An 11,973-nucleotide genomic window follows, 5' to 3' on the forward strand; every position below is an offset into this window, starting at 1 on the left:
CTCATAATCAAAATTTAATTATATTATAATAAAAATGGAACTATTTTAATAGAAATGCCGATATGGTCAAAGAAAATCCATCTGCTCACTTTTCTCCTTTTTCAATATTAGTTCTTTTCAACAAAAGTTTTGATTGGTAATAAGTTCTTCCTCTTATGCTGAGTTCTTTTTTTTTTTTTTTTTTTTTGCAACCATATCAAGGGAATAAATTGATGTTCAATACCATACATAATACTGTAACATATTCTACCATATCCACATCAAATTATCAAATTCCACATTTAACAATTTACCTCAAAAATCACTCTTTCAACTACAAAGTCAAACCAAAAATAAAAATGACATTTATATCCAACAATTTGTTCTCTGTAAATCAAAAGACAAGATCCTTTGTATGTTTCTTACAGCATTCTATCCTGAAGATCACTGAATATACTAGAGGCAAATGTTCCCAGCTTATTCTTTGTTTCCTCAGCTAAGTTAGCAATAGATGACATATCTTGCTGCGCCTGTGCCCAATAATAAACAAAGTCAAATAAAAAAACCTTATAAGCAGAGTTAAGAAAAGCTGAAGAATTTGATTCTACTTCAGAACTTTACCTGGAAAGAAATTCGGTTGATGAGATCGCTTGCAGTGATATCGATGTTGGAATCATCTGGTCCGTGGCCAAAAAGATCAGAACTTGAAATAGCTGCTGAACCCTGATAGATTTGTAATCGCATTAGGCATGTATGAACAACGAGACTAAAGAAAACTAGTATAGAGTTTGATCGGTTAAGGACATACCGAGAACTTCTGAAGGGTAGCTTTTGAGTCAAGATCGGCATCTCTGTTCTGATTTCCGAAAAATTGGGCAGAGGAAATCGATTTGGCGTTTGAAAACTTCTTTCTTGCTTCATCTGTTTCTTCAACCTAAGTAAAAAGAAAACAGGTAAACAAAGAGGAATCGAGAATTGATTTCTATCTCTTTCTTCAGTTCTGTTAAAAATGAAACTTTTCTTTACCTGAGCTTTGGATGAGCTTGAGCTTGACTTCTTGGGGAAAGCACTGTCCATTCCAAATTCATTAAAGAAATTTGATGACTTTGGTGGAGCAACATGGCTAAGCACCCGTGTGCCACTTTGCCCACCAGATTGCTCATCATCAAAGTACTCAAATCGAGAGGCAAATGATGATCCAGCTGCTGATGTGTCATTGGTTGGAGAAGCAGCAGGAATCACAGGTACAGGTTCTTCAGGCTTCTGCTCATAGAGGTTATCCTTTGACTACATATACAACAAATACTAATCTAATCAAAACCAAGAACCGAGAAGCTAAGCTATAATTCTTTATAAAAACGAAAAACGTTACCTTAGTAGTAAGCTTACGAGCACCAAGACCACCAGTCTTCCCAGACTTTCGCGAAACAAGAGGTTTCTTAAACGTACTAGCAACAACTTTCTGAGAAGCTTTTGGTGAAGAGACAACAGCTGCTTCTTGCTTCAAAGAACTCTCTTTCGGAGATTCAGAAGTAAACCCATTTTCAGATGATTCCACTGGCTGAGAAGTAGCAACAGAGGATAACGACGGTAAAACAGTTTCTTCAGCCATGGCTTTAGCAACTTCTTTAGCAAGAGTCTGTCTATACATATCAGCAGCTCTTGAAGTATACTTAGCCTCAATCTTACCACCATCATTCCATCCATGTTGCTTAAAAAACACCTGAGCTCGATTGTTCCCTCCAAACATCATTGTTCTTAGCTGCTCAGGACTCCACGAGTCTAAGTTCGTTGACCTGCACAAAAACAATATGATCTTATAATAGATCTACAACAACATGAAATGCTATAAATAGAGTGGTCAACAGGAAAAAATAAGTCAACATCTTCCTAATCACAGCTTAAACCCTAGCCAGAAGGTGAAACATTGCTACAAGTCCATGAAGCTAAAAATTAAGCCTAAAGAGTTCAAATTTGTGTTCCTCAAGATTCAAAGTTTTACCTGACGAAGCTGATATGAACACCTAGACTTCGATGAACAGCAGAACAATCGATGCATAGGAAGATCCCATAAGGAACAGAAGCCCATGTTGGATTCTTCGCACTACAATCAAAGCAAACCTAAAAACCGAAGCAAAATCATAAATCAATTCGGAAGATTTAGGTCGTATAAGCTCCAGATCTGAACGAAATTCAAAATCGAAAATTGAGTAACCCTAACCTTGTTCTCGGATTTTGATTTCAGCTTTCTGAAAACAACATTCTTATCGGTGAGATTCTCAGTCGCCATCGTTGAAGAGTTTAGAGATGTTTCCCCAGAATCTGGAAATCTGAAAGTGGCGATTATGGATCGACTCTTCTTCTTCAAAGCAGAAATTTTTGTTTTTGTTTTTCTGTTATCTTATTTGTTTACGTTTTTTGATTAGAGGATCAATACTAAACTCGATGGGCTTGTATGGCCCAATAATGAATAAGCCCATATTTGTATTTCGTAATTTCGTAGATGTCATTATTTTTATATGAAAGTCACACAATTCTAAATCAAATGTAAACTCTAACCATAGTCTAAATCCTGTAAAAAACTTCTAATTCTTTAATCACAAAACTTAACCATAAAACAGAAAATGAAAAAGGATAAAACCTCATCGCTAAATTTTATCATGATTTTCTCCATCTTGTTATTAGCGCAAAGAGGATCGCTTGAAAGATGAAGACAGAATTGTGAAAAATTGAAAACCAAAATAATTGTTAAATCCAAAAAATCGACTTGTTATGGAAGTACATTAAGGTATTAAATTAGGTTATCTTCACTAATTCCTCTCGAACCTTTTACTTTCTTTCTTTTTTGATAAAGTAAAACTTTTTACTTGATACAATGTTTCTGTGACATGTAACATGTTTATCAATGTCTTGTAAGAAAACTGGCAAGAAGTAGAGATATTTTATTATGTAATGTCAATAATCATATGTTAGTGTACGATTAGTGGGTCTAAAGTCGTTTTGTAATTACATCATCCACGAGAATCACGTGAGCTGGATCATTTTAGCCATCGTGATTAACCATTGAATATTATTGTACATGTTGTCCTTTTCACTGACTACTTTTCTTCTTCTTTCTTTTTTTTTCTGGATATTTTGTTTATAAGTAATGGTTGGCATTATCATGTGTAGTTCTTTGTCAATAATCATGTGTAACTTTGACAAAAAAATCATATGTAACGTTTTAAAAAATTATATACTTTGGTTGGTCATTATAGTTTTAGCCAAACGATAAAAAATTTGATGAAAAAAATGTGGTTAAAGAAAACTTACAGTATACCGTGACAAAAATATGAAGATTGTTAATAAATAGATATGTCAATTATGGTGACAGAAACATGGAAAGCAGACAGACGATGCCTAGACAGAGGACCCAAACAATTAAAGTGGGCTACACAACATAATTCCAATATTTAAAAAAAGAAAAAAACAATTTAAAATGTCTAAGAAAAAATAAATTCGAATATGAATTTTATAGAGAAAATACAAATTTTATACGTTAATTTCTTCCTCTTTCAAAAATTGAACGGAAGTTGCTATGTTGTTGGATACATTATTATTTGAATATATATTACAAATAATTTTTAGGACTAGCAAATCATTTTTTGAGTTTTCTTTTTATGGTTTTCGTAGTCAACTCCACAACCGATAGTTTTACATCGATGCTTGTACAATTTTACAGTTTGACAGATGGTACTGTACTACGACATACGGTTCTATGCACCACACTAAAATCTCTAGATAGAAATCGTTTCCATTAATCTTCAATAATTTGTAATCTATGAAAATCAAACTTCATATATGGTGTGATGAAGTATTAATGGATATTTAGTTAACCATTACACCAAAAAAAAATTTACACCGGATAATTATTTGAAAACGTAAATTTCATATTAACGGTTCAAACTGATTTTTAATAAAATGAACATAATGAAATGATATTTAAAAAAAAAAGATGATTGGAGAAAGAAAACACTTTTAGTTTTTTCATATATATTTATTTTCCTATAACTAACATAAAATCAGTTGAAATATTATTTTAAATTCCTAACTTAATTGATATAAATTGAGTAGAATCTATTTTTTTCCTTTTAAAAATGCAATTCTTTTTTGCAGTTTAAAATATTAATTTATATGAAAAATAAAATTTATATTTTAGATTTCTAACTTATGAAATTTTGAATTATAGCATTGGTCCATATTCGAAACTCTAAGTCACTATATCACCATAAATGGATTATTTATTAGTTTTTTCTCCATAAAACAATAAGTGGCTATGTGATAATAAACGGATCTAAGTTATGTTTCAGACAAAACAGTGTCCAAACGAGAATTATCACTCCATGAATAATTTATTTACGTTTTCGTAACAGTTAACCAAATTATTATCGTTTGGTTTTTGTCATATAATATGTCGCAACTCTCAACAAAAACTTAAGAAAATAAGAAAAAATTATTTACAATTGTTTTAGAAAAACAATAAAAATAAAATATAGTATTGTAGAGAGAATCATCTTCTCCAAACAATCACTAAACGCCATTTGCTTAGCTTTTTCCCTCTTTTGATTTTTCCTCCCTACACGTCACCTCTCTCTTCTTCTCACCGGAAAAAAGTCTTCACCTTTCACCGGAAAATATCACCTTTTCAACCGGCGTATGTTCACATGAACGGCACAACATCATCAATCAACTTCTTGACCTCCGACGATGACGCGTCGGCGGCGGCTATGGAAGCTTTCATTGGAACAAACCACCACTCATCTCTCTTTCCTCCACCACCACAACAACCACCTCAGCCTCAGTTCAACGAAGATACTCTTCAACAACGTCTCCAAGCTTTAATAGAATCCGCCGGAGAAAACTGGACTTACGCTATCTTCTGGCAGATCTCACACGACTTCGATTCATCCACCGGAGATAACACAGTGATCCTCGGCTGGGGAGATGGTTACTACAAAGGAGAGGAAGATAAAGAGAAGAAGAAGAACAACACCAACACGGCGGAGCAAGAGCATCGGAAAAGAGTAATACGTGAGCTTAACTCGTTAATCTCCGGCGGAATTGGGGTTTCCGATGAATCAAACGATGAAGAAGTAACAGATACTGAATGGTTCTTCTTAGTTTCGATGACTCAAAGCTTCGTTAACGGTGTTGGTCTCCCCGGAGAATCTTTCTTAAACTCTCGTGTGATTTGGTTATCCGGGTCTGGTGCTTTAACCGGGTCGGGTTGTGAAAGAGCGGGTCAAGGTCAGATTTACGGGTTAAAGACGATGGTGTGTATCGCGACTCAAAACGGCGTCGTTGAGCTTGGTTCGTCGGAGGTTATAAGTCAAAGCTCAGATCTGATGCATAAAGTTAACAACTTGTTTAATTTCAACAACGGTGGTGGAAACAATGGTGTTGAAGCTTCTTCGTGGGGTTTTAATCTGAATCCAGATCAAGGAGAGAATGATCCAGCTTTGTGGATTAGTGAACCGACGAACACCGGAATCGAATCTCCGGCGAGGGTTAATAATGGTAATAACTCGAATTCTAATTCTAAGTCTGATTCTCATCAAATTTCTAAGCTTGAGAAGAATGATATTAGCTCTGTAGAGAATCAGAATCGTCAAAGTTCGTGTCTTGTCGAGAAAGATTTGACCTTTCAAGGTGGGTTGTTGAAATCTAATGAGACTTTGAGTTTCTGTGGTAATGAGAGTAGTAAGAAGAGAACTTCGGTATCTAAAGGGAGTAATAATGATGAAGGGATGCTTTCGTTTAGTACTGTGGTTAGATCAGCTGCGAATGATTCGGATCATTCTGATCTTGAAGCATCTGTTGTTAAGGAAGCGATTGTTGTTGAGCCACCGGAGAAGAAGCCGAGGAAACGGGGGAGGAAACCGGCGAATGGGAGAGAAGAGCCGTTGAATCATGTTGAAGCAGAGAGGCAGAGAAGAGAGAAGTTAAACCAGAGATTCTACTCTTTGAGAGCTGTTGTTCCTAACGTTTCGAAGATGGATAAAGCTTCGCTTCTCGGAGACGCGATTTCGTATATCAATGAGCTTAAGTCGAAGCTGCAGCAAGCGGAGTCTGATAAAGAGGAGATTCAGAAGAAGCTAGATGGGATGAGTAAGGAAGGGAATAATGGGAAAGGTTGCGGGTCAAGGGCAAAAGAACGGAAAAGTTCGAATCAAGATTCTACGGCGAGTTCTATAGAAATGGAGATTGATGTTAAGATCATAGGTTGGGATGTGATGATACGTGTACAATGCGGCAAGAAAGATCATCCCGGTGCTAGGTTCATGGAAGCACTTAAGGAATTGGATTTGGAAGTGAATCATGCGAGTTTATCCGTTGTGAATGATTTGATGATTCAACAAGCTACGGTGAAGATGGGGAGCCAATTTTTCAATCATGACCAGCTCAAAGTTGCTTTGATGACGAAAGTCGGAGAAAACTATTGAACAAAGTTGGCATATCAAAGAGGGGAAACTAGTGTTTTCATCGATGAAATGGGATCGAATTTAGCGGGTAATGTATGGTCTTTTGTAAAGTAGTAAGTACTCATTTTGCATCACTCGCTTCATGTTGTTAAATGTTGTTGTTCATTAGGAGAACTTGCTTAGTTCTTAGCTTAGTGTTATCATAAGCCTTAAGTGAGAAGGAAGTTGGAGACTAGAAGACCAGAGAGAGTTAGCGAAATAATAAAATCTTTGGTTGTACTTGTATGTATATATATGTATGGAGTAAGATTAAGTGAGATCCTAAATTCTATTGAAGTTTTTTTATTCTATGATTGAATTTTTTTGTTAGTTTGTAACTTTGTAGTGTACATAAAGGTCCAAATTTATGAACTGTAGTGTACCAAAAAGCTGAGGAAAATAAGTGGTTGTAAATGGGTTTTGCCTAGAGATAGTGCTCTTATCTTTGTAAGGGGGTATGAGGAAACTGTTTATAATGCCAAAAATGTGGAGACATGTGTGATTTGTTTGTAAAAGAAACTAAAAGTTAAACCAAAGATTTGTTAGTTTTAAGTAATGAGTAGGAAGTCTTTTAGTGCCTATCTTATCTTATCTTATGTGTGAGTTTGAGTATATCTCTATGTTTAGAGAGCCGTGTGATCTACCTATGTTTCTTAATTCTTATAGTCTTGTGTACATTAGTAACGACTAGTCTTTAAGTAGTTTAGTAACATATATACCGCAAAAATCAAGATTTTCCGAATATTCTTTTTGGAACTGAGTTTGTAGTATCACAATTTGAATTTAAATCCGAAAATTTGCTAGTAGGTTTAGTCTCAAATTTTTGTTTAAACCAAAATGTGAAGGCATTTGATTTTCTGCAAACATGAAGAACATTTACTGCATAATCAACAATGAAAGTTGCCAATAAGCTACTTTTCTCCACCATTGATGAGTTCTAATTAAAAACCACCAACTTAAGTTTTCATAATAAATTGAAAAATACTTTTCATGTAGTACCATAAAGTTGACCCCTCCTCTTTAAAGGATGTTAGAAAATTATAGCCATCTTTCATCTATCTTAGGTATATGTATATTAAATAGTTGTTCACTCATTCGTTCACACTATAATTTTGTAATGAAAATATATATGACAACAACTATTGTTAATTCTTACAAAATTTGTCTTTGATTATAACCAACGACCAAAGACAGAAAACTCTCTCATTTCTATGAAGGTTATAGTTGTTAATTAACGTGTGAGGCGATATCCCTACTTACACATGCAACGTGTGTGTTACCCAAAATCGAATTTACAAATATACACTTTTCACTAAAATTAGATTAGTTCTCGTTAGTCTTTTACTAAAATAAAACAAGAAACATATTACTAACTAAATAAAACCATATAGTCTCTCTTTCTTCTTCCTTGTCTCTCTCTCGCTCATTATTGATCTCCATTGTCGTAAGGAGATCGCAAAAAAGCCATGAGCCTAAATTGTCTATCATGTCAAGCCCTTCCACGAACAGATTCCAACAAAGATGTTGATCTCTCCGGTCCTGGACCACCAAGGGTCGAGATTAACAATGTTCTAGGTAAAACATGTTGTGTAAATCCTATTGGTGGGAGAAATTGGTCAGGGAATTTGAGTCCTAGGATCTATGAGAAGATTGGACGGCCAGGATCGTCTTTAGCGCATAAGATGAAGAAGGTGAAAAAGATTCATCACGTTAGGCTAAGTGGTCCTGTTGGTTCTAGCCCTAGCAATGTACCAACCCGGCCGGAACAACCAAAGCTCGTAAGGAGCACTGGAGTCCGAAGGAATTGGAGTTTTGAGAATTTGAGAGATCAAGGATTAATAGAAGAAAAAAGGAAGATTAACATATGAATATATGATCAATGATTGATCATGATTCTGAGATTTTATATAAATGTGAGAGGATAAAGCTGATTACATATAGTTTCAAATCCAGATTCGTGATTATATAATCGTGATAGAATATGTGAGATGTATAATAGTATTATTTGGACGACAAAACGTTTCCATTGATTTATTACTTGTCACGTTTTGTTCTCTTTGAATATTTGTTTTTATGTTTCTTTTTTGTCTTTGAATGAAAACGTAATTTCATTAAAGTGTTTTGTTTCTTTTCTAAAATCGTTTTCATATCTGTTTTCGAGTTTCTTGCGTAACACGAGAGATCATCCTTATTGGTGGTATACTATTCCATCTAAATAGCCAAATTGCATAAGCAGTAAAGCTTTTGCTATCTTTCAGAAAATTATTAGTAACCAACAAAGCAACAAAAAATCAATCATAAGAGAAACAAGAAAACTTATCTCTAATTCTCTAAGAGTATTATGACTCGACTTAAAAGTTAAGTAAATCATCATTACAATTGGGCCTACTTTCGCACTGCGTAATTTCGAAATAATTAATACACAATTGACATGGCAGATTTTGTTTCGAATCGTCATGACATATACTTTTGTGGTATAGCTTCGTTTCTTTAATCGTTATCCATATCGGCATATCGCTATATAGTACAAACTATACCATTGCAATACAAGATATACGGTTTTAACAATCACACCAATCATAAAGTAATATCAACGTTACTAAAACAATATTCTCAGCTATTTCACATCGCTAGTTTAACGATAAGAGATGTAACAGTTCTACAATTTTTCGACGATCTATTAGATTATCAACACTTGTATAATCAACTTTAGTCTGATCAATCGTAGTAAAACCATGGTATAAAAAATACGACTCCTAAATAATCAACTTTAGTCTTTAGTCATATTATAAACACTAATCCTCAACTTGTTTACGTATGTATCCTAAATTCCTAATTTTAATCCACTTGTTGGTTGTATCTAGTAAAAAATCGAATAGTTATCAGAAACTAGTTTTAAATTAAGATTTAACAACTTAATGGAGAGAAAAAGAGAGACAAAAAGTCAAAGTTTCTTTTTTAAAGCCTCTTGTTTTGTTCTTCTTCTCTTGTTTCTTCTTTTCCAATCTTCATTTTTCCAGTCAAATTCAGAAAACGCGTAAGTTCTCTTTCTCGTTAAAAGGGTTTGTTATAAAACCCTTGATTTTACTTGTTTTAGAGAGGTTCTTGGTTTAAATCTTCTTGTGGTTTAAGTCTTTGTGGTTTCTCTAATATTTTCTTCCCAAGATTTGGATTTGCTCTGTTTTGTTTGTTTGTTTCAGTTTTAATAATGGATGATCAGAGTAATCGTGGTAATGATAATCATAATAATGATCATCATCATCATCATCTTGGTGTGAATAAGATGGGAAAAAACATTCGTAAAGATCCACCAAACCAACAAAATCAACAACAAAACCCTCAAGCTTTGGTTTACAACATCAACAAAACCGATTTCAGATCCATTGTTCAGCAGCTAACCGGACTCGGTTCAACTTCTTCCGTCAATCCTCCGCAAACAAACCATCCAAAACCTCCAAATTCACGGTTGGTTAAAGTTAGACCGGCTCCTTTGACCCAACTCAACCATCCTCCACCTCCACCTCCACCTCCACCGCCGGTTCAATCAGTTCCAATTGCATCTGAACCGGTTCAGCCTGTTAACCAATTTTCGAGTAACCCGGCTGAATCTCCCATCTCGGCCTATATGCGTTACCTAATCGAATCAAGCCCTGTCGGAAACCGAGTGCAGCCACAAAACCAAAACCCGGTTCAACCATCAACCGGTTTATTTCAGTCACATCAAACCGGTCCTAATCCAATGTCGTTCCAGTCTCCAGCTTCACAGTTTGCTTTGTCACCGCAGCCAAGATCACCATTTCCTTTGTTCTCACCCAATTTTGCATTTTCACCTCGGTTTTTAGGCGGTAGTAACGAATCGCTACCACCGCCATCACCGGGTTTTTTCTTTCCATTGCTTAGTCCATTATGGAAAAATCAATAGTTGAATATAGTAGCAGTGTATTAATAATCCTGATGGTGGATTAAGTGCTCCAAGTTGTAAGCATTATGTAATTTGAAATAGCTAGAAAGAAAATTGCTCATTTCATTATGTATTTGACTGTTGATAAACTAAGGCCAATATCGAGATTCAACATCAATGTGTTAATCGTTTTTTTTATCCTCATGATGAGTTTAGATGCAATTTTGTTTGGGTTGGCTGATTTTATAACCATAAACTAATTGCATTCTCAGCTTTTACCTTAACACTTTTTGCCTCTTAAATTTCCACCATAAACTTTGATAATTCTTTAAATTACAACATGTACTTTCAGATTCATCCTTAAACATACATTTCCAATTGAACCAGTCATTAAACCGGGAATAACCACAAATCCGCGTTTACTGTACCGCGATTGCGATTTACTCGATTACTCACCTATATCCGTTAAGAAAAGGGTTGACTGATTTTATAGCCATAAACTAATTGCATTCTCAGCTTTCCCCCCTCCACACTTTTTATTCCTAAAATTTTCACCATAAACTTTGATAATTCTTAAAATTGCAACATGTACTTTCAGATTCATCCTTAAAAATATGATTTCAATTGAACCGGTCATTAAACCGAGATTAACCACAAATCCGCGTTTATTATACCGCTATTGTGATTTACCCGACTAATCCCACACCCGTTAAGAAAACGACGTCGTTTTGTCTTTGTTTTATAATGTGAATCTATCTATATATGTTATGTGTTGTGTTAATTGGTAAGGAAAATGACAAATCGAACTAGATAAAACTTCTAATCATAAGGATAGATAAGACTCCAAATCAATCAGTCAACCTAAATAATATCATCTTAAAGAGAATCAACTTCCGAAAATACATCATCCAAAATAGACAAAAGAGGTTGAAGATTGTTCCAATGACAATCTAAATCAATAAAGAACTAGAACTACTCTCATTGATCACATAGATTGCTTCTTTGTGTGAGTGTGATTGTATCGGCTCCATGTGGTGTTTCTTGAAGCTCCATTGTCGGCTTACAAAACAACATTGTTTTCTTAACGGTGTGGGTGATTAGTTGGGTAAATCACAATCGCGGTACAGTAAACGCGGATATGTGGTTAATCTCGGTTTAATGACCGGTTCAATTGGAAACATATTTTTAAGGATGAATCTGAAAGTACATGTTGCAATTTTAAGAATTATCGAAGTTTATGGTGGAAATTTCAGGAGCAAAAAGTGTGGAGGGAAAAGCAGAGAATGCAATTAGTTTATGGCTATAAAATCAGCCAACCCTTCTTAACGGAGATAGGTGATTAATCGGGTAAATCGCAATCGTGGTATAGTAAACGCGGATTTGTGGTTAATCCCAGTTTAATGATCGGTTCAATTGGAAATGTATGTTTAAGGATGAATCCGAAAGTACATGTTGTAATTTAAAGAATTATCAAAATTTATGGTGAAAATTTAAGAGGCAAAAAGTGTTGGGGTAAAAGCTGAAAATGCAATTAGTTTATGCTATAAAATCAGCCAACCCATTTTGTTTGGTCTTTAGTTTGAAAAGTATGCG

The 11,973-nt window shown here is 34.7% G+C and overlaps 4 protein-coding genes across 5 annotated transcripts; 3 read left to right on the forward strand and 1 right to left on the reverse strand.

Moving 5' to 3' along the window:
• Positions 1 to 187: 187 nt before the first annotated feature.
• On the reverse strand, positions 188 to 2,433 carry AGD9 (ARF-GAP domain 9). The gene is made up of 7 exons (NM_124045.5): positions 2,201 to 2,433; positions 1,982 to 2,100; positions 1,352 to 1,775; positions 1,006 to 1,266; positions 788 to 913; positions 601 to 702; positions 188 to 509 (listed from the first exon to the last, which is right to left on the reverse strand). Exons 1-7 carry the CDS (start codon positions 2,267 to 2,269, stop codon positions 402 to 404), a joined length of 1,209 nt encoding a protein of 402 aa, NP_199487.1. The 5' UTR covers positions 2,270 to 2,433; the 3' UTR covers positions 188 to 401.
• Positions 2,434 to 4,473: 2,040 nt separating this feature from the next.
• MYC3 (Basic helix-loop-helix (bHLH) DNA-binding family protein) lies at positions 4,474 to 7,042 on the forward strand. Its single transcript, NM_124046.2, has one exon. The coding sequence runs from the start codon at positions 4,683 to 4,685 to the stop codon at positions 6,459 to 6,461; it is 1,779 nt and encodes a 592-aa protein (NP_199488.1). The 5' UTR covers positions 4,474 to 4,682; the 3' UTR covers positions 6,462 to 7,042.
• An 808-nt stretch (positions 7,043 to 7,850) lies between these two features.
• AT5G46770 (uncharacterized protein) lies at positions 7,851 to 8,698 on the forward strand. Its single transcript, NM_124047.3, has one exon. The coding sequence runs from the start codon at positions 7,946 to 7,948 to the stop codon at positions 8,345 to 8,347; it is 402 nt and encodes a 133-aa protein (NP_568668.1). The 5' UTR covers positions 7,851 to 7,945; the 3' UTR covers positions 8,348 to 8,698.
• A 706-nt stretch (positions 8,699 to 9,404) lies between these two features.
• On the forward strand, positions 9,405 to 10,635 carry AT5G46780 (VQ motif-containing protein). Of its 2 annotated transcripts, NM_124048.3 has the most exons (2): positions 9,429 to 9,516; positions 9,680 to 10,631. In NM_124048.3, the coding sequence occupies exon 2, from the start codon at positions 9,688 to 9,690 to the stop codon at positions 10,399 to 10,401; it is 714 nt and encodes a 237-aa protein (NP_199490.1). In that variant the 5' UTR covers positions 9,429 to 9,516; positions 9,680 to 9,687; the 3' UTR covers positions 10,402 to 10,631. The 2 variants fall into 2 exon arrangements, with proteins under 2 accessions (NP_851143.1, NP_199490.1); NM_180812.3 differs by having other exon boundaries at positions 9,405 to 10,635.
• The last annotated feature ends 1,338 nt before the right edge of the window (positions 10,636 to 11,973 follow it).

This window comes from Arabidopsis thaliana, chromosome 5, assembly GCF_000001735.4.
Source record: "Arabidopsis thaliana chromosome 5, partial sequence".
Lineage (NCBI taxonomy): Eukaryota > Viridiplantae > Streptophyta > Magnoliopsida > Brassicales > Brassicaceae > Arabidopsis > Arabidopsis thaliana.